This window comes from Pleurodeles waltl, chromosome 11, assembly GCF_031143425.1.
Source record: "Pleurodeles waltl isolate 20211129_DDA chromosome 11, aPleWal1.hap1.20221129, whole genome shotgun sequence".
NCBI lineage: Eukaryota > Metazoa > Chordata > Amphibia > Caudata > Salamandridae > Pleurodeles > Pleurodeles waltl.
In genome coordinates, this window is record NC_090450.1 from 51,796,375 (window position 1) to 51,815,015 (window position 18,641).

Sequence of the window (18,641 nt, forward strand, 5' to 3'; positions counted from 1 at the left end):
TTCAGTCCAATCCTTCACCTTTGAATGCCAGAATTTGAGTCTGTTCTTCCATAATGGTCATGGATAGTTCAGACTCAGTCTTGTCAGGTATCAATAAGTATGTTGTTTCTCAGGCTCCTTTCCCTCCCCTAATCATGCTCAGCTCACTGAGAAAGAGGAAACACTTTAAGTAATTATTAGGCCTGGGTGGAATTTCAATTATGCCTGGGTAATTGGAGTAATTTTAGTAATTCCGAGTTACTCTTTGGAGCAGAATTATAAAAAGTAATACAATTACTCTTGGTTGCAAAACTAAGTGAGGAGTGTATGTCGTAGCAACGAATGCTGGAACCACGCAAGCCTGGACAACGCGGTCGGAACAATGACCGCGTTGTTACCACTAATGCCTTTACCACGAATGCCTTAACAAGGATTTTTCATTGTAAATGCATTCCTGGCAAAGGCATGCATGGAATGGCAAGCATGGTTCCAGCATGCGACCCCTTGCCCTCACCCCTCAAAATTACCGCGACCTCCCCACCCGCCCCTAAAACTACCCAACCCCCCACCCCTGCCCCTAAAACTACCACGAGCTCCCCTCCCCTGCCCCTAAAACCACCCTAACCCCACCCCTAAAACCTAAACTACCCCCAACCCCCCCACCCCGCACCTAAAACTACTTCGACCCCCCACTCCCGCCCCTAAACCCTAAAATTACCTCAACCCCCACCCGACCCCTAAAACCTAAAAGTACCCCGACCCTAAAACCTAAAACCACCAGAACCCACCCCACCCCTAAGACCTAAACTAACCAAACCCCCCACCCCACCCCTAAAACTACTGCGACCCCTCACCCTGCCACTAAAACCTAAAAGTACCCCAAACTCCACCCCGCCCCTAAAATTACTACGACCCCCAGCCCACTCCAAAAAGCTAAAATTACCCCAACCCCCTCACCCCTAAAATTACTGCAATCCCACATCCCCTCCCCTAAAACCAACCCAACCCCCCACCCCGCCCCTAAAATTACCGCGACCCTGCACCTAAAACCTAAAACCACCCCAACCCTGTCCCTAAAACCTAAACTACCCCAACCTCCACCCCATCCCTAAAACTACTGCGAGCCCCCACCCCACCCCTAAAACCTAAAGTTACCCCAACACCGCCACCCCCACCCCTAAAACCTAAAAGTAGCCAACCCTCCACCCCGCCCCTAAAAACCTGAAGCTACCCCAACCCCCCACCCGCCCCAAAAACCTAAACTACCCCAACCCCCACCCACCCCTAAAACTACTGTGAACCCCCACCCCGCCCCTAAAACCTAAAATTACCCCACCCAGCCCATAAAATTACTGCGACTCCCACCCCGCCCCTAAAACCTAAAATTACCCCAAACCCCGACTCTAAAACCACCCCAACCCGCCCCTAAAAAAACAACCTACCCTGACCCCCGCCTCCCTTAAAAACTAAAACTACCCCCACCCCTGCCCCTAAAACTACCCCCAACATTACTCCATCCCCACTTTCCTGACTGCGCCTTCTCCGATCCGGAGACTGTTTTCCTCTGCTTTAACCACGCATGATCGTTGTTCCGGACATGCATGGTTATGGCAGAAGATAACAGGGTCGTTGTTCACGAAAGCGCTGTTCTTCTTTTGTGGATACCGACCCTCGTTGTTAAGGAGTCGTGGTTTAGGCTGCTTCCCCTAAGTGAGGTTTGGGGGGGAAAACGTACTGCACAGGCACATTGCCCACTATTCATGTTCTGCTGCATAGAGCCCTATTTCTCAGTGTAAAATGCAACCTTGTATCCATTTTGGTTGCAAGGGAACATCTTGCGCTAAGAAAGAGAGTAAATTGCAGAAAAATCCAACCCAAGAGCATACTTAGCGATAGGCTGCTTGTGCTCCATATTCTTGTTCTTTTTCATTTAGCGCAATTCCTCAGTACAAAATGCATTTTCAAACCCACTTATGATGCAAGGGGCATTTTTGTGCTAAGAAATAGCACTAAATGCAGAATTACTCTTCTCATGTAATTATGCGTAATCTTGTAGAATTCTTAGGTAATTCCACTTGATTAAACTGTATTGAATTAAGCAAATTACACCAGCCACTAGTAATTAAGGAGTAAACTATTATGCAACAACTTATGAATTGTTGGCTTCAGGTTCATAACTTTGCCAGTGCAGCAGGTTATGTACCGCATCCCCCTTCTTCTGTGAAACCACCTCCCGAGAGACTTGGAATTTCTCTTCAGAACCATCAGAACCGGGATTGGGGATAACTATTGAGTGCTTTGAGTTATCATCCAGTGACTGTGGCTATATGACATGATGAAAACTGTGATGCATGCTCAGGTGTAGAGGGAACCCTAGTCACACTGACACACATTTTAAAATATAATGTGATGCACGAGATACGATCTGCTGAAGCGTAGACAAAAAATCTGAGCCACCTCTTTGACATTGATGCATAATTGAGACAGCCATATTCAATTGTCTATGTCAGTGGTTCCCAACCTTTTCACCTCTGTGGACCCCCACTTTATCATTAGTGGAACCCGGGGACCCCCACTGCATCATTTGTGGAATCTGGGGACCCACCCACTGAGTCATTACTGAAAGCTGGGCACCTAAAATGTTAATGTTATTTAATTTTCTAGGCAATCGCGGACCCCCTGAGGAGGCTTTGCGGACCCCCAGGGGTCCCCGGACCACAGGTTGGGAACCACTGGTCTATGTCGTATTTAGCAACACGCTTCCTATGATGATCAGCTTAGCTGATCAGGCATTGAAGAGGAGAAAAGGTCTACAATAGAGTGGGCTCATGCAGAGGTAGATATGGCAAAAAATAATACTTTAGGACGTGTGTCTTACTTATAGAAGAATAATACATTTCTGGCCAAATACCATGCGCTGTTGTCAGTGAATTTACCATGGACCAGATGTTCCGCACATTTGTCTCCATATGATTCAGGACAGCAACAGGTGCTGAACTATCCCCTTTCCACTTGCCCTTCGCTTTGGGATGAGATGCAGATGGGTAGCAGAGATCCACCCCCACTAGTAAATTAAAACACTTCCCTCAACATGACATTGTGATCCACAGTTGGAACCAATCACAATAGAAAATGAATGGAGGTGTTAGATGTTGAGGACAAAAATATGTCAGACAGTTGGATAATAATTCAGCAACATTTGGCTAGTATATGCATAACTACAAACATAACTGGATAACCATCGGCAACAAACATAATGACATTCTTTGTATGGATTTGCATAGCTGTGATGCCATGGAAAGGACATGTTGTTGCACACCATTCAACTCCTAACATGTTTTTGATATTTGGCTTCATGCTTTTCGAACAAGCATGTTTAATTACTGTGTTGTGTGTTTTGGTGATAGAAGGGTGGCCAGATATCAGATGGTTATAACATCACACCTGTAGAGTTTATTGGGGAAATGCAGGTACAACCCAGAGCCACTTGTTATGAAATAATAGTGCTTAGATACCCATAATACAGGCATTTGGGCTCAAGAACCTCTGTTTTTGTTCTGAAGTGCATCATTGAATAACATGTTCTAGGAGCTCTTGTGCTTTCCCAAAGTCCCCCTTTCCACCTGCATTCAAGTCTCCCTAAGGCCCTGCATGGCTTTTTAATGCAGCTTTTTGTGTTTTGTCTGCATTCTCTGATTTCAGTCAAAGAAAATTGGATATAGACCTGCTTTTCTGCTTCTCCCAATGGTCTCTCTGTGTGTCTGCCGCTCACAACCATTGTTGAATGTGTAAAAAGGTAATAAGTGCAGGAGGCCAAGGTTTTTTGAAGGAGCCCATCACCAATGCTGCTGAATGTCTAGACTGCTGGATATCACGGCTTTATAGTTTTGATATCACATTGTACCAATTTAGATCTACCACCAAAAAAGGACTCTTTCCACTGCAAGATCTAGATTCCTGCCAAATTTCATCTACATAGGTTCAGCCATTTTTCCTCTACGTCTTTAAACTACATTATACCACACCCCACCCCACTACCCTGTACCACATCCCACAAGAATACACTTCCTTTTTATCTCACTCATGCAGATTCTTTTATCTCTTGTTTCTCCCTTTTATACTTTTTTCCCAAAATATTTGTTCCTTCTTCTTTCTTCCTTTCCGGCCTTTCTCTTTCTTGCTCTGGGTCAAAGTGTGATGCTGAAAAATAAGTGTATGTACCACAAAAAGAGACTAAGAGGGTCTACTGTTATCACTTATCCTCCTTAAACTTTACAGTACACAACACAAAAATGTGATAACGTTAAGGATCAATGAGTATGCTGTAAAGACCTGGGAATAAGGAGGACAGTACTTATTATGTTGAAAGAGGAAGCCTCGCCTACATTTTTGTGGCATGCATCATTATAGGCAACCTCATCCCACCCTTGTAAGATGATACTATCAGGGTGTGCTCAACCGCGGTGTGAAAAATAAGCATCAGAGTTTTGTCATGTTTTTGGCAAAACCCAGACATAATATCTCATTTGTTAAATCTCATAATGCTCTCATATGACCTGGGAAAACGTGTGAAGAGTTAAGATCTGAGGTCACTTCTTGTGATAAAACTTCCTGTGAGGTCATGGGTTGTGATGTCACTTCCTGCTGTGATGTTGTGCTGTGATGTCATGCACCATAATGTCACTTACATACTGCACAACTTGGTTAGTCCACCGCTTGATTTTTAGGCCGCGTGCCCTGTCCCAGGTTGTCAATGAGTGCGTAAAAAACATTTAAAAAACATAACTGACAGACGTACAGTGACTTTTCTCTTTGCAGCTGGCAAGGGGACCCAGTAGGAGAGAGTGCTTATTTGTAAGCATGATTTATCGTACATGTGTACTCAATGAGGAAGTCTCTCAGGGTAAACCTAGCCTCACTTAATTAGTAAACAATGGGCTTGTTTCATGACTACAGTCGCCAAGGCGCTTGTGTTTACCCAAAAAAAGGACTGGGCTTATGCTTTGGTTATAGAAAGTCCATGGGAATGTAGCTGCCTGGAAGGGAAGAGAAAATGCCGAGCCTGTATAAGTGCGCGGGGGGGACGCTACTTGCCTTCGGGGGTGTCAGCATTTTCTCCGGTGTCTTCGCCTTTTTCCCGGTGTTCACCTACGAGCCCTGGTTCGCCGGCTGGAGTGCCCGCATCGCCTGCCCGATCTGGAACGGAGCTCTGGTAGGGAATAATGTGACGTTGTAGATAGGGAAACACCTTTCCTAGCAATCATCCCGAAACAAAGATGCTGCTTTCTAAGTTTAGGTACATTTGGACCCTGTGTGGCAAGCAGCATGGAGTCCACGAAGATCTCACTGAAATTGGAATCACATCCCCCTCATACAATGTTTTCATTTCCTTTTTGTATTACGGTTTTGACTGGACTCTTTGGTTTGTAACTCGGTAGGCCACCGCGCTTTCTTTTGCTAAAGGCAGGCCCATTGGAATTATGCTTTTCCGCGGCTTTTTTCGTATAAGTATGGAGTTTACGCGTTTACCTTATAATCCATTATCTGCCGCATAATTTAGATATGTTACCCAAAAATTGTTTCCAGCACAAACGGATAGTGACTTGCAGAGGAAGGCCCGTCGGAAAGATTGACTGATAGGACACCGTTCAGCTGCCTGTTGCTACATTTGAGTGTTAAAGTGTACTAATTAGGTGACATTTATGGTAAGAGTGCTAACGTGTTAAAATGACGAACAATGACGTATGCTATCATAAAACGTGCTGCATTATACTGATAGATTTGCTTTTTATTTTGCCTGTTGCTTGCTGCATAACAGGGGTGGCTCCTCCACTATGGCAGAGGAGCGTCACCCCACGCCCCCACCCCCCGCCAGCAGCAGCACCTGCAAACCTTTCACTATAAAACGATAATAAACAACGTTTATTGTTTTATAGTGAAAGGGGCGGGGCCATGGGGCTGTGACGGGGACAAGGGGGTGTGCACAGCACTCTCCCTCAGTGCGCATGTATGATTGGCCGGCTCTCTCAGGTCAGCCGTCTCAGGTCGGCCAAACACACATGAGCACTGGGCTCTCTCCAACCCAGCAATGCAGGCACTGCGTTGCTGGGTTGGAGAAAGCAGGTAGAGACTTCCACTCTGCCACGGAACGCCCTGCTGGGCGCTCTGTCCAATCCTAATGCTGCTTTCATGCTGCTAGCAGCATGAAAGCAGCCCTTAGGATTGGATGCATGGCAGGCTGGGAGCCTGTGCCTGCAGTCCAGTCTAGGAGCGGATGGGAGCAGCGAGGCGCAGAGCAAAAAGGTACGTTTTTTTTCATTATACATTTTTTCAAAGTCATGTCCGCCCACCCCTCCCCCACCACTCGCCGCGCTGCCCCATTTCCCTCCTGCAAGCCGCCACTACTGCATAACCCTGTCGCATAATATGGACAGCATAATTCCAGTGGCCTAGTGATGAGTGTTTTCTTCGTGTTCTAATTGTGCACTGTGTATTCATTTTAACTGGGGCTACTGGAATTTTGGGGCAATCAAGGACCAAATTATTCATTAAGTTTGCCTAAGTTATGAAGCATTTCCACGTCACACCTCATTCTGTTCTGTGACAGTATTATTTCACTATTTTTCATTTTTAACGCACTAATACTGTTTAGTCAAAAGGTACACCTAGGTAGTACTATTTTGGCATTTGAAGCAGCCATGAGCAACTGAAAGGTGTCCGGGTAATCTTTACAATGAGTCTGCCACTGCTTAGAAGTAAGGGCCAGGTGTACTAGCATTAGGAATGCTGATTTTCTAATTGCGATCATCTCTGAATCGCAATGAGGAAATCTGCATTCCTAATGTATGAAATGTTTTATTTCCAAATATTGATTCATTGTAGGTCACAAATCAAACTACCTCATGAATATTAATAAGGAAGGCCACAATTTGCAACCCATTAGAAGTCTCAGCGATCATAGGGACAGTGGCTTGCAGAGGTCAGCAGACCACCATGTCTGTGATTGCTTTTAAATAAAACAATCCTTTTTTTTAACGTAGCTGGTTTTACTTAAAGGAAAACAGAATGCGTTTGAAAAGAAAAAAATGAAACTTGGATGTTTCATTTTTTAAGAGTAGGCAATGGTTCATGCAACCATTGTCTGCTCTTAACCCCTTCGCTGCCGGGCCTTTTCCCCATCAGGTGCCAAGCCTTTTTTTGACTATTTAGGGATTAGGTCCGCATAACTTTTTGTCCACATAAGCTACCCATGCCAAATTTGCATCCTTTTTTCCAATATCCTAGGGATTCTAGAGGTACCCACTCTTTGTGAGTTCCCCTGAAGGAGACCAAGAAATTAGCCAAAATACAGCGAAAAGTTCGTTTTTTTTAAAAAAAAAAGGGAAAAAGGGCTGCAGAAGAAAGCTTGTGGTTTTTTCCCTGAAAATGGCATCAACAAAGGGTTTACAGTGCTAAAATCACAAGCTTCCCAGCTTTCAGGAACTGGCAAACTTGAATCAAAAAACCCCATTATTCAACACAAATTTGGCTTTTTACTGGGACATACCCCATTTTTACTATTTTTTGTGCTTTCAGCCTCTTTCCAGTTAGTGACAGAAATGGGTGTGAAACCAATGCTGGATCCCAGAAAGCTAAACATTTCTTAAACGTAGACAAAATTCTGAATTCAGCAAGGGGTAATTTGTATAGATCCTATAAGGTTTTCCCACAGAAAATAACAGCTGATCTAAAAAAATATTGAAATTGAGGTGAAAATAAAAGGCATTTTTCTCAACATTTTACACTGTAACCTTTTCCTGCAATGTCAGATTTTTGAAAGCAATATACTCTTACATCTGTTGGAATATTCTGGTAGCGGGGATATATAGGGCTTGTAGTTTCATCAAGAACCCTAGGTACCCAGAGTCAATAAATGAGCTGCACCTTCCAATGGGTTTTCCTCCTACACCGGGTATACAGCAATTCATTTGCTGAAATATAAAGAGTGAAAAATAGGTATCAAGAAAACCTTTGTATTTCCGAAATGGGCACAAGATAAGGTGTTGAGAAGCAGGGGTTATTTGCACATCTCTGAATTCCGAGGTGCCCATACTCACCAGGTTCTGTTACCCAGAATCCTTTGGAAACCTCAAAATTTGGCTAAAAAGCACTTTTCCCTCACATTTCAGTGACAGAAAGTTCTGGAATCTGAGAGGAACAACAAATTTCCTTCCACCGAGTGTTCCCCCAAGTTTCCCGATAAAAATGGAACCTAACTTGTGTGGATAGGCCTAGTGCCCACAAAAGGAAATGCCCCAAAACACTATGTGGACACATCAAAATTATAAATACTAAACTGCCTGTTTTTGCGGGGGGGCTGCGGTTTTAGTCCTGGGCTCAGCAGCCATATAGAGAAAGCTACCATACCCAAACATTCCTGAAAACTAGACACCGAGGGAATCCAGGGAGGTGTGACTTGCGTGGATCCACCAAGTTTTCCTACCCAGAATCCTCAGCAAACCTCAAATTTAGCTAAAAAAAAAAAATCAACTTTTTCCCACATTTCTGTGTGGGACCACCACACCGGGACAAATTTCCTACTACCCAACATTCCCCTCAGTCTCCCGGTAAAAATGATACCTCACTTATGTAGGTGGGCCAAGTGCCAGTGACAGGGAATAGCCAAAACCATGTGGAAATTGTGGGGGAACCAAAGCGGGTCCAAAAGGGCAGTTTGAAAAAAACATTTTTAGGCTGACAAGTGGGGAAGAATCTTTATCAGTATAGATGAGACATTGTTGGATGGTAGGAATTTTGTGGATAACTGGAGATTCCGGAAGGTTCCCTCACAAAAATGTAGAAAAAATGTGTGATTTCCAGAAAAGTTGGAGGTTTGCAAGGCATTGTGGGTAAGAAAATGGAGTGGGGTGCATGTGAAGCACACCACCCTGGACTCACCCAGATGTTTAGTTTTCAGATGTGTCTAGGTCTTGAGAATTTTTCTACATGGCAGCGTCCCAATGTCCAAAAAGTGCAGTCCTCACCATTCCAAGTTGGACGATTTTGTCACGACCAATTCGTTGTCTATGTCTGTGGCCCACTGGAAGTGTGGCGAGGTCTTGGTTCCTATAGGTTCTGCCTTGACCCAAGTAGGGGCGACCCTTTCTGGTAGCCATGGTGCTGCTGACGGAGGGAACGCCAAAGGAAGTCCGTGCCCTCCAGAAGCAGTCCCCGAGGGAAAAAAACCAAAAAGGGAAAAAACCTCAAACAGGAACTCCTGGACCAAAAACAAAAAGTAAAAAGTAAATATGAACAAAAGACAAAAATGACAATGAAAAAAGCTGGAACAGGCTCAGAAAAACATGTAACTGACGCAGAAGAAACAGGAGCGAAGATCACCACCCAAAGGAAGTGTTGCAGCGCAAAGAGAACAGGAATCACACAACTTACATACCCAAAGAACAGGAAGTAAAAGACCCCATATTGGATTGGGAATATAGCAAAAAAACCTATAGAAAAAGTCACCATGTTAAATAAGGTTCCAAAGGCATGCAGGGAGAAGGAAGGCATGCTGGGACGGAGAAAGGATCATGGCAACTAAAGCAGGACATAAATACAGGGAGAAACAAGGAAAGCAGAAAAGAAGAAAGAAAAAAGAAGCAGAAAGTGAGTTTGGGTGAATTGTGAGTGGAGGGAGGCAAGAACTAGCAGGGGCGCGCCGCACCCGTAACTTGTCGCGGCCCCATGCCCAATTTGGGGCTTCGATGAAAATATAAAATAGCAGGGGCGTGGCACATCCTGCCGCCGCGGCTTGCGGCTGCGTCTTGAGCCGAATGTTCGACAGATTTTTGGAGTTAGCCAAGCTCTCATGGCCCAAATGTAAAACCAAACCCCAAAATAATCAAATGTCCTCTTGCTTGCCATGGGATAAGATGTTTTAGTGTGCGGGGGGAGAGCTGAAAGACTGTTACCCCCTTCAGTTGGGGTGGGGGCATAACCATGCCCATACTGGTTGGTAGCCACCACCACACTATTTTTTTATTTTTTTTATTCCCTGGCATCTAGTAGACTTTCTGCCCCCCCCCCCCCCAGGTGTGGATCAGGGGTAATTGTCCCATCTGCCCACTGGGTGTCAGAACAACTTTGGCCTCATTTATTTGGGGTGGGGGGTACGACCTTACCCACACCCTCTCATTTTGAAAATAAAATCCTCCCTGGTCTCTGGTGGGCTTTCTGCCCCCCTTGGGGGGCAGATGGACCTGCCAAAAATAGCTGATCTGCCCCCAATGGGGGCAGATATGGCCAACAGGAATGTGCCCCCATGAGGAGCAACCCTTCCCAAGGGGCTGCCCCCCAAACAAAACACACATACACACACACACCATTCCCTGATGCCTAAGTGGATCGTGCCCCCCTCGGCCTAATAGAAATAGGCTGATCTGCCCTCAAGGGGGGAAGAAATGGCCTAAACACAATCCCCCCGTGGAGCGACCTTTGCCTAAGAGGTCGCTCCCTTTCTCAATATAAATATATAAATAAAAATAAAAACATCCCTGGTGTCTAGTAGCCTAATTAATATAGGCCACTCTGCCCCCGGTGGGGGAGGGGGGGCAGAAAAGGCCTAGTAAAAAAAAATCCTCCAAGTAGCGACCCTTGCCTAAGGGATCGCTCCTCTTATCAATATAAATTAAAAAAAAAAAATCCCTGGTGCCGGATCGGCCTAACTAATATAGGCCGATCTGCCCCCAGGGGTGCAGAAAAGGCCTAATAAGAAAATTACCACCTGGGAGTGAACCTTGCCTAAAGGGGTCACCCCCCTTATCAATATAAATAAAATTTAAAAAGTCCCTGGTGCCTTCTTCTGTGGCATGCTGTGTGCTCCACAAGACTGCTTTGCTACATCTGGAGGACTGCCTTGCTGTCTGGAGCCTGCATTGAACCCTCAGAAGCCAACCTTGCTGTTTGAGCTTTGCTTCTTCACCTGAACCCAGGACTACCAGAGTGACTCCAAGGACTAGTTTCCTGCCCTCCTGTTCAGAGTCACAGGGACATAACAGGCTTCTACCATCCTTAACCTGCATCTGGACACAGACTGACTGAGTCCTGAACACTGAAGTGATGTCCCTTGGTTGTGGTGCTAAATGTGCCCAGATAGCCAAAATCAAAATCTTTGATAACATTTTCGGTTAAAACCTGCTCTGAGAACCAAGGGAAGACCGGGACCAACCTGCTTGTTGATCCACACCCTGGTTGGCCTGACTTCGTGGCTGCTCTCACTACGTTCTTGCATGCAGCGGCATATCCTGTTCAGTAGTCAATCATTGCAAAAGGGGTATCCCACTCCTGAAACAGCCTTTGACTACAGCCTTCTGCCTTGTCCGACGGGAGAGTTTCAACTTCCAGAAAAGTGGCTAAGTCAGAACGTAGGAATCTTCACTGAGACATCCTCCAGTGGCTCCCCAATGACGACGCCTCATCCTCGGTCACTGCCTAAAGCCTTGATTCGCTGAATTGCACCTTTTTGAAAAAATAAAGTTGAAAATGCTTTCAAGTCTGAAGGTAAGAGATGACCGGGCCAAGTCTACTTCCTGTATTCAAACAGTGCTCCATTGCTGTCGGTCTCTTTTTTCAACTTTGGCCCAGTCGCACGTGACTAGATGGTCAAGGTTGGCTCTTTGATCTTTTAGGTGCTAGTTTTTACCTAAAACTTTGAAAATTCAGACCTTCGGTTCTATTGATAGGATTTTTGTCATTTTGGTGTCAAATAGTTTATTAGAATGTACTCTACTTTTCTAAATAGGGCTGGGATTTTTCTTGTGTTTTGTTTTCACTTTATTACTGTTTTTGTGCTGCATAAATACTTTACACATTGCTTCTAAGTTAAGCTTGACTAATTTTTGTGCCAAGCTCTCTATCCTTAAGCACAGGTTGATTTAGGGACATTTTGTGGTTCTCTGTGAGAAATGGGGTCTTGGGCTGGCAGTCAGGTTAACCCCCTGTCCAAGCAAGAACTCTCACTCTAATCAGGGCAAAGGAGAAACACACCTGGTTAACCCCCACTCACTCCCTTGGTAGCTTGGCACAAGCAGGCCGGATTAGCACAGAAGCAATGTGTAAAGTATTTGTACAAACACACACAGTAATACAGTGAAAACACTACCAAATGGACACCACACCAGTTTAGAAAAATAGGCAATATTCATCTAAATCAAACAAGACCAAAATGACAAAAATCCAGCATACAGAAGTTAAAATATGAATTTTCAAAAGAATAAGTCTTACTCCATAGGAAACAGTGAAAACGATGATTTTCCACAAAGTACCTGGTTTGCATAAAAAATAAAGCCGCACCGGCGAACGTACGTTGGAAAAGTCAGCGATGCTTAGATTCCTTCCTTGCAAGGGAGGCTGTGCGTCCTTTCTTCTCCAGTCAGATTGGTGATGCATCATTTTTCTCCCTCGCAAGGGAGTGATGCATCGATTTCCGGACGGGGCCCCACGGAGCACAGAGTCGGGATTACTTTGCCACCCAGGGACGATTTGTGGAAAATCCGGTCTCACGGTGTTAGAAAACCACGCTGCATGGGGTTTGTGTTGTTATCAGCAGCCATAAGCGGGTGTTGCGTGTCATTTCTCCAGCCACGATGCGTAGATCTCCCAGCCGCATTGCAGGTGGGATGACGATTTTAGCCGGGAAGCTGGCACGTGTCATTTATGGTGCATCAAAAATTTCCCTGCACGGCGTTCTGTGAGTGGATTTTCAGCTCTTGGTCTGCCTACTTCACCTTTCAAGGGCCCAGGGAATGTATAGGGCACCACTTGGCAGGGCAGGAGTCTCAGCGGAGAATCCAGGTTCTGGCAGAGGAGGTATTTGATGACCCTGAGACTTCAAAACAGGACGCAAGCTCAGTCCAAACCCTTGGAGATTCTTCACAAGCAGGAATATACCACAAAGTCCAGTCTTTGTCCATTTTCACACATAGAAGCGGCAACTGCAGGGAAGCCCAACAAAGCACAGTCACAGACAGAGCAGCCCTTCTCCTCAGCTCTTCAGCTCTTCAGCTCTTCAGCTCTTCTCCTTGGCAGAGGTTCCTCTTGAATCCAGAAGTTATCTAATTTTCGGGGGCTTTGGGTCCAACACTTAAGCCCTTTTCTGCCTTTGAATTTGGTAAACTTCAAGGCGAAGTCTCTCAATCCACTCTAGCACAGATAGCTCATCAGGATATGCAGGCTACACTCCGGCTCCTTTTGTCTCACTGTCTAGAGGAGATTCACAATCAGCTCAACTGTCAAACTGACCCAGACAGAGAATCCACAAACAGGGAGAGTCACAAAATGTTTTAAGCAAGAAAATACCTACTTTCTAAAAGTGGCATTTTCAAACTAACAATCTAAAAACCACCTTCACTAAAATATGTATTTTTAAATTGTGAGTTCAGAGACCCCAAACTCCAGATTTCTATCAACTCTCAAAGGGAATCTACATTTAAATAATTAAAATTAAGGGCAGAAGCCATGTTAACCTATGTGAGAGACAGACCTTGAAGCAGTGAAAACATAATTTAGCAGTATTTCACTGTTAGGGGATGTAAAACACATCAGTACATGTCCCACCTTTAACATACACTGCACCCTGCCCATGAGGCTACCTAGGGCCTACCTTAGGGCTGCCTTACATGTATAAAAAGGGAAGGTTTAGGCCTGGCAAATGGGTACACTTGCCAAGTCAAATTGGAAGTTTAAAACTGTACACACAGACACGGCAGTGGCAGGTCTGAGCCATGTTTACAGGGCTACTAATGTGAGTGGCACAACCAGTGCTGCAGGCCCACTAGTAGCATTGAAATTACAGGCCCTGGGCACCTCTAGTGCACTTTACTAGGGACTTGCTAATAATTCAAATACACCAATCATGGAGAACTAATTATACATTCTGGGGGGGAAGGGCATAATTTTGCGTTATGCCACTGCTGCCAGTAGCAGTAATAATAACACCAGGAACCTCTTTGGTGCTACCACTCGTCTGAATTGACATGACCTACACCGTGATCATCGAAAGGCGGAATGCCACAGTCGATACCAGGGAAAGTAAAAGAAGGCCTTTGGAATTCGCCCTAAAAACAGCATCAGTACTGAGACCAGTACCAGGAACATGAGCTGGAACATATGAGGAGCATTATCTAAGATTGAAACCGGGATACACCAGCACAGAGACTAGTACCAGCACATAGTATAGTATCACTACCAAGACCAGTTGCAAGAGGTGTATTAGTACCAAGACCAGTGCCAGGAGGTGAATCATTACCATTAGTATCCTTGCCACTGCTAGTAGGAGCTGTACTAGTAATTGATATAGCTACTGAGCAGCAATGACTTCAGCAAAATTCAGTGTGTGCAGCAGTGGCGGCACCAGTACCTACGGCAGTACCAACATCCGGTGCAGTACCAGCTCAGCGCCACCAGCGCCAGGGCTGGAACCACTTTCCCATACCCCTGCTGAACATTATTCTTTTACAATATCAGCACTTCCAACAGTGTTACTACCATTATTACCAGGCCCCTTTGAATTGTCTGTAGCATGGGAAGGCCTGGATCCCACTCCTCCATTCACTACTTCTTCTGGTACCCCTTCCTCAACTGCAGTATCAGTACTAGCAGCAGTATTGATGGCCTCTTCCTCTTAAATGAGCTGAGCACAAAAGGGCGCCAGCCTCCATCTGCGGCAGAGGGATGTAAAGTCCTGTGATACTGACCTGAGCTCTATATTGCCTTAGGGTTGGTTTCTTTGTTTTCCATCAAGGTAGAGCAGAGCATACCCCACAATGACGCGCGTGACTACAGCAGTCTGGAAAGACTTCACAGGTAGTATCTCCAGATGTCTCCCACACAGCTAAGGCACACTCACCACAGCTGCCCACCAGCGCTTAATTTGAGCCGGTCAGGGCTGAACTGGGCAACCACACGCAGCCTGGGCAAATAGGCTTTAATCAGACCCACTCCTTCCTTCATCTCCTGCAAACTCCAACTTTATTTCTGGGGACCAATCACACTTTAACACAGAGCAAGAGACAGAAAAACAGGAAAGGAGAAACGAAGGCAGGTGAGAAATACAGAAAAAGCATTGACAAAGAAAGAAAGCAGAGAGAAAAAATAACCAGACATAGTGAAATAAAGGGGCAGGGCGAACCCGGTGGTGGAGAAAAGTGCTATGAAGTAGAATCAAGACTATGCAGCATTGAAATTTGGCACCCTGACATTTGATAGTGCAGGCCAAGGCTTTTTGATAAAACATCGTGCCCTAGCAATGATTCTTTTACAAACTAAGCACTGTTGGTCACCACCCTCAGAGCTTAGGATTGTTTTAATTCCGTAAACAGGGCAAGCTGTGACAGAAGGTGGGGGCAACAGGAATGCTAAATTTAAGATTTTCAATAATGTAACAGGCTAAATTGCTGAGTGGGCTCTTTTTTCTGTTTAACATGCTCCACCACTGTTTAATTTTACATCACCATTTGTAAATGGCCATTGACCATATTGTGAAGGTCGTTAAGGCAAACAAGTCTTGGCAAAGCCAATAGGTCTCGCCTATGTGAGAGCTATTGGTTTTACCCATGTTGTACACCAGCATGGCTGCTGTTCAGCATCGCTAAAAGTTTGTTGTATAGGGGAGAGTGATGTGGAGTGGTGTAGAGTGGCATAGAGTGGTATATCGTACAGTGTTGTGTCATAGAGTGGAGTGTCATAGCTTGGATTTCAGCAGCGTCATAGAGTGCAGTGGCATTGATTACAGTAGTGCAGAATAGACCAGTGTGGCCTAAAGTGCAGTGGCATACAGTGCAGTGGTGAAGAATGGAGGGGTGCAGAGTAGAGTAGAGTTGCATAGAATGCAGTGGTGCAGAGTGCAGTACCATAGAGTGGCATTGATGCCGTTGGGTAAAGTGGTGCAGAGTAAAGTAGTGTAGAGTGCAGTGTCATGGAATGCAGTGGCATATAGTAGAGTGGTACAGAGTAGAGTAGAGTGGCATAGAGAAGAATGGTGCACAGTAGAATAGTCTACAGTGGCATAGAGTTGGGTGCTGTAGAGTAGAGTGGCATAGATTGCAGAGGCGTAGAGTGGAGTGATGCAGAATAGAGTGGCATGGAGTGTAGTGGTGTAAGAGTGCATTGGCGTAGAGTTCAGTAGAGTGGCATAGAGTAGAGTGGTGGAGACTGCAGCGTTGGTGTAGGATGTAGATTGCAGTGGTCTAGAGTAGAGTGGCATAGAATGCATTAGTGTATAATGTAGTGGTGAGTAGGGTGGTGTGGAGAGCAGTGGTATAGAGTACAGTGGTGCACAGTATAATAGAGTAGAATAAAGTGCAGAGGAGTAGAATGCAGTGGCATAAAGTAGAGTTTTGTAGAGTGCAGTAGTGCAGAGTAGATTGGCATAGAGTGCATTAACGTAGAGTGCATTGGTTTTGAGTGGAGTGATGTAGAGTGCATTGATGTAGAGTACAGTTGCAAAGAATGCAGCGGTTTTGAATAGAATGACGTAGAGTTCATTGGCATAGAGTACAGTGGCGTAAAGTGTAGTGGAGCAGCACAGATTGCAGTGGCCTAGAGTGGAGTGGCTTAGAGTGGCGTAGAGTGGCTTGTAGCGTAGTGATACATAAGGCTGTGGCGTAGAGTGGACTGCTTCAGAGTATAGTGAAGTGCCGTAAAGTGGATGGGTGCAGAGTAAAGTGGAGTGGTGCAGGGAAGAGTACAGTGACATAGAGTAGAGCAATATAGAGTGGAGTAAAGTGCTGTGCATAGTGGGGACTGGTAGAGAGTAGAATGCACTGGAGTAGATTGTACTGGTATAGATTTCAGCTGCTTAGAGTGCAGTGACGCAGAGTAGAGTGGTGTGGACTAATGTAAAGTATAGTGGCGCAGAGTAAAGCAGAGTGGCATAAAGCGCAGTGGCACAGAGTAAAGTGGTGCAGCATTGATTGCAGTGGTGTAGACTGCAGTGGCATAGAGTGCAGTTGTATAGAGTGGAGTGGTGTAGAGTGAGGTGGCACAGAGTGGAGTAGAGGAGCATAGAGTGCAGAGGTGTAGAGTGCAGGGCAATGGAATAGATTGTTTCAGTGTAGAGTGAAGTGGCATAGAGTGGAGTGGTGCAGGGTAGATCGGAGTGGTGCAGGGTAGAGTGCAGTGATGCGGAGTTGATTCTGTGGCATATAATAAATTGGAGTAGAGTGCAGTAGCATGGAGTGAGGTAGTACAAAGTACCTCTGAGAGTGCAGAGGCTTAGGGCCAGATGTAGGAAAGGTTTTGCGACTCTCAAACGGCGAAAAACGCCGTTTGCGAGGAACAAAAGCCTCTCCGTGATGCAGAAATGCATTTTGCGAGTCGGATCCGACTCGCAAAATGCGTTTCCGACTCGCAAATAGGAAGGGGTGTTCCCTTTCTATTTGGGACTCGCAACGCTATGCAAGTTCATTTGCGACCGAAGAAAATGTGCTTCATTTGTCCTTTCCTAATTCTGATATATTCTGAAATATCTCCACCGTTGATTTACAGATGTTTAAATTTTGCTGTGTGCTAGAAAAAGTCTTTCTTTCACAGCACACCTGTCACATAAATTCTCTCTCTTTGAAGTCACAGAATAGAAACGTAAACACCAAGCTCCCTTGAAGACAGAGCCTGATATTTGACCTTTGTCTTAAATGCACAGCAAATGTTACAAGATAAGAACAAGATTTAAAGGCCTCTTTACAGAAAGCGAGCACTCAAAGAATATAGTAAATAGGCTTTACTGCAAGGGAGGAACAAACTCAAGCTGGACAGCCTAAACCAAAGCCAAGCCAGAAAATGTGAATTACAAACCACAAAGCTACTGGGGAAGCTTTCTGAATGTCCTCGAGATGTCTTTAGCAAACCAGATGATTATGCTGTCTGGTAGGCTCCAACCTAAAAAGGTAAAATGGCTACTGGTGTGTTACATGCATGTGTCACAAAGGTTTCAACCACATCCACAGTCTCAACAACCATCTTGGACTGCTTGAATTTACCATTCCAGGATTGAAGTTATGTGTGTATGCACTTCGCATGGAACACTGCTCAATCAAGGCAAATCAAAGGCAGTAGGTCAGTTTTTGCCATTTAAAGATGAGACCTATTGCCTTTTCCATTGCTTGATAGAAGTGGATTATAGAAGCTTGAGTTTGATGTGTACATGTACATTTTAAATTGAGTTTCATATAGATTAACTGTTGCAAGTTTTTTATGGCGTGTGCTCAAAATAAAAATATTGGTATTTAAAGGACATCAATATTTAAAAATGTCAGACAAAGTACGTTTTCTCTCTTAAATATTAGCAAACAACACAACCCATGAACCAGCTGTGGGTAAAAGCACCCCGCTCTTCACAAGTATCCTACGTCACAACAGCACATTAAAAGATAAACTGACACACATTCAACACTCTGAGTTAGTCTACTTAAAAGGATATTCTAATAAGACAACATACCATGCCACATACGTGGCATTACATACATGTAACACAACGCGCATGCGCTGGTTTTGTAGTGCTGTACTAAGGCATTAAAGCAGAACTGATTGTTGGCTCTGTGCACCGATATCCTGAGCATTATCAACTCTGTGCTGCTCCCTCTTTCTGTTTTTAAATTCTCTGGAATTCTTTCACAGACTTTCATTTT

At 44.9% G+C, this 18,641-nt stretch overlaps 1 protein-coding gene across 2 annotated transcripts in view; it reads left to right on the forward strand.

The window, feature by feature from the left end:
- Positions 1–4,967: 4,967 nt before the first annotated feature.
- Positions 4,968–18,641, forward strand: part of TMEM212 (transmembrane protein 212) — a 61,270-nt gene continuing 47,596 nt past the window's right edge. The window contains exon 1 of one of the 2 annotated variants that reach the window (XM_069213038.1): positions 4,968–5,191. In XM_069213038.1, the coding sequence (XP_069069139.1) occupies positions 5,033–5,191 (159 nt within the window). In that variant the 5' untranslated portion in view covers positions 4,968–5,032. The remainder of the gene's footprint in view (positions 5,192–18,641) is intronic. The other variant, XM_069213039.1, reaches the window with a different exon arrangement.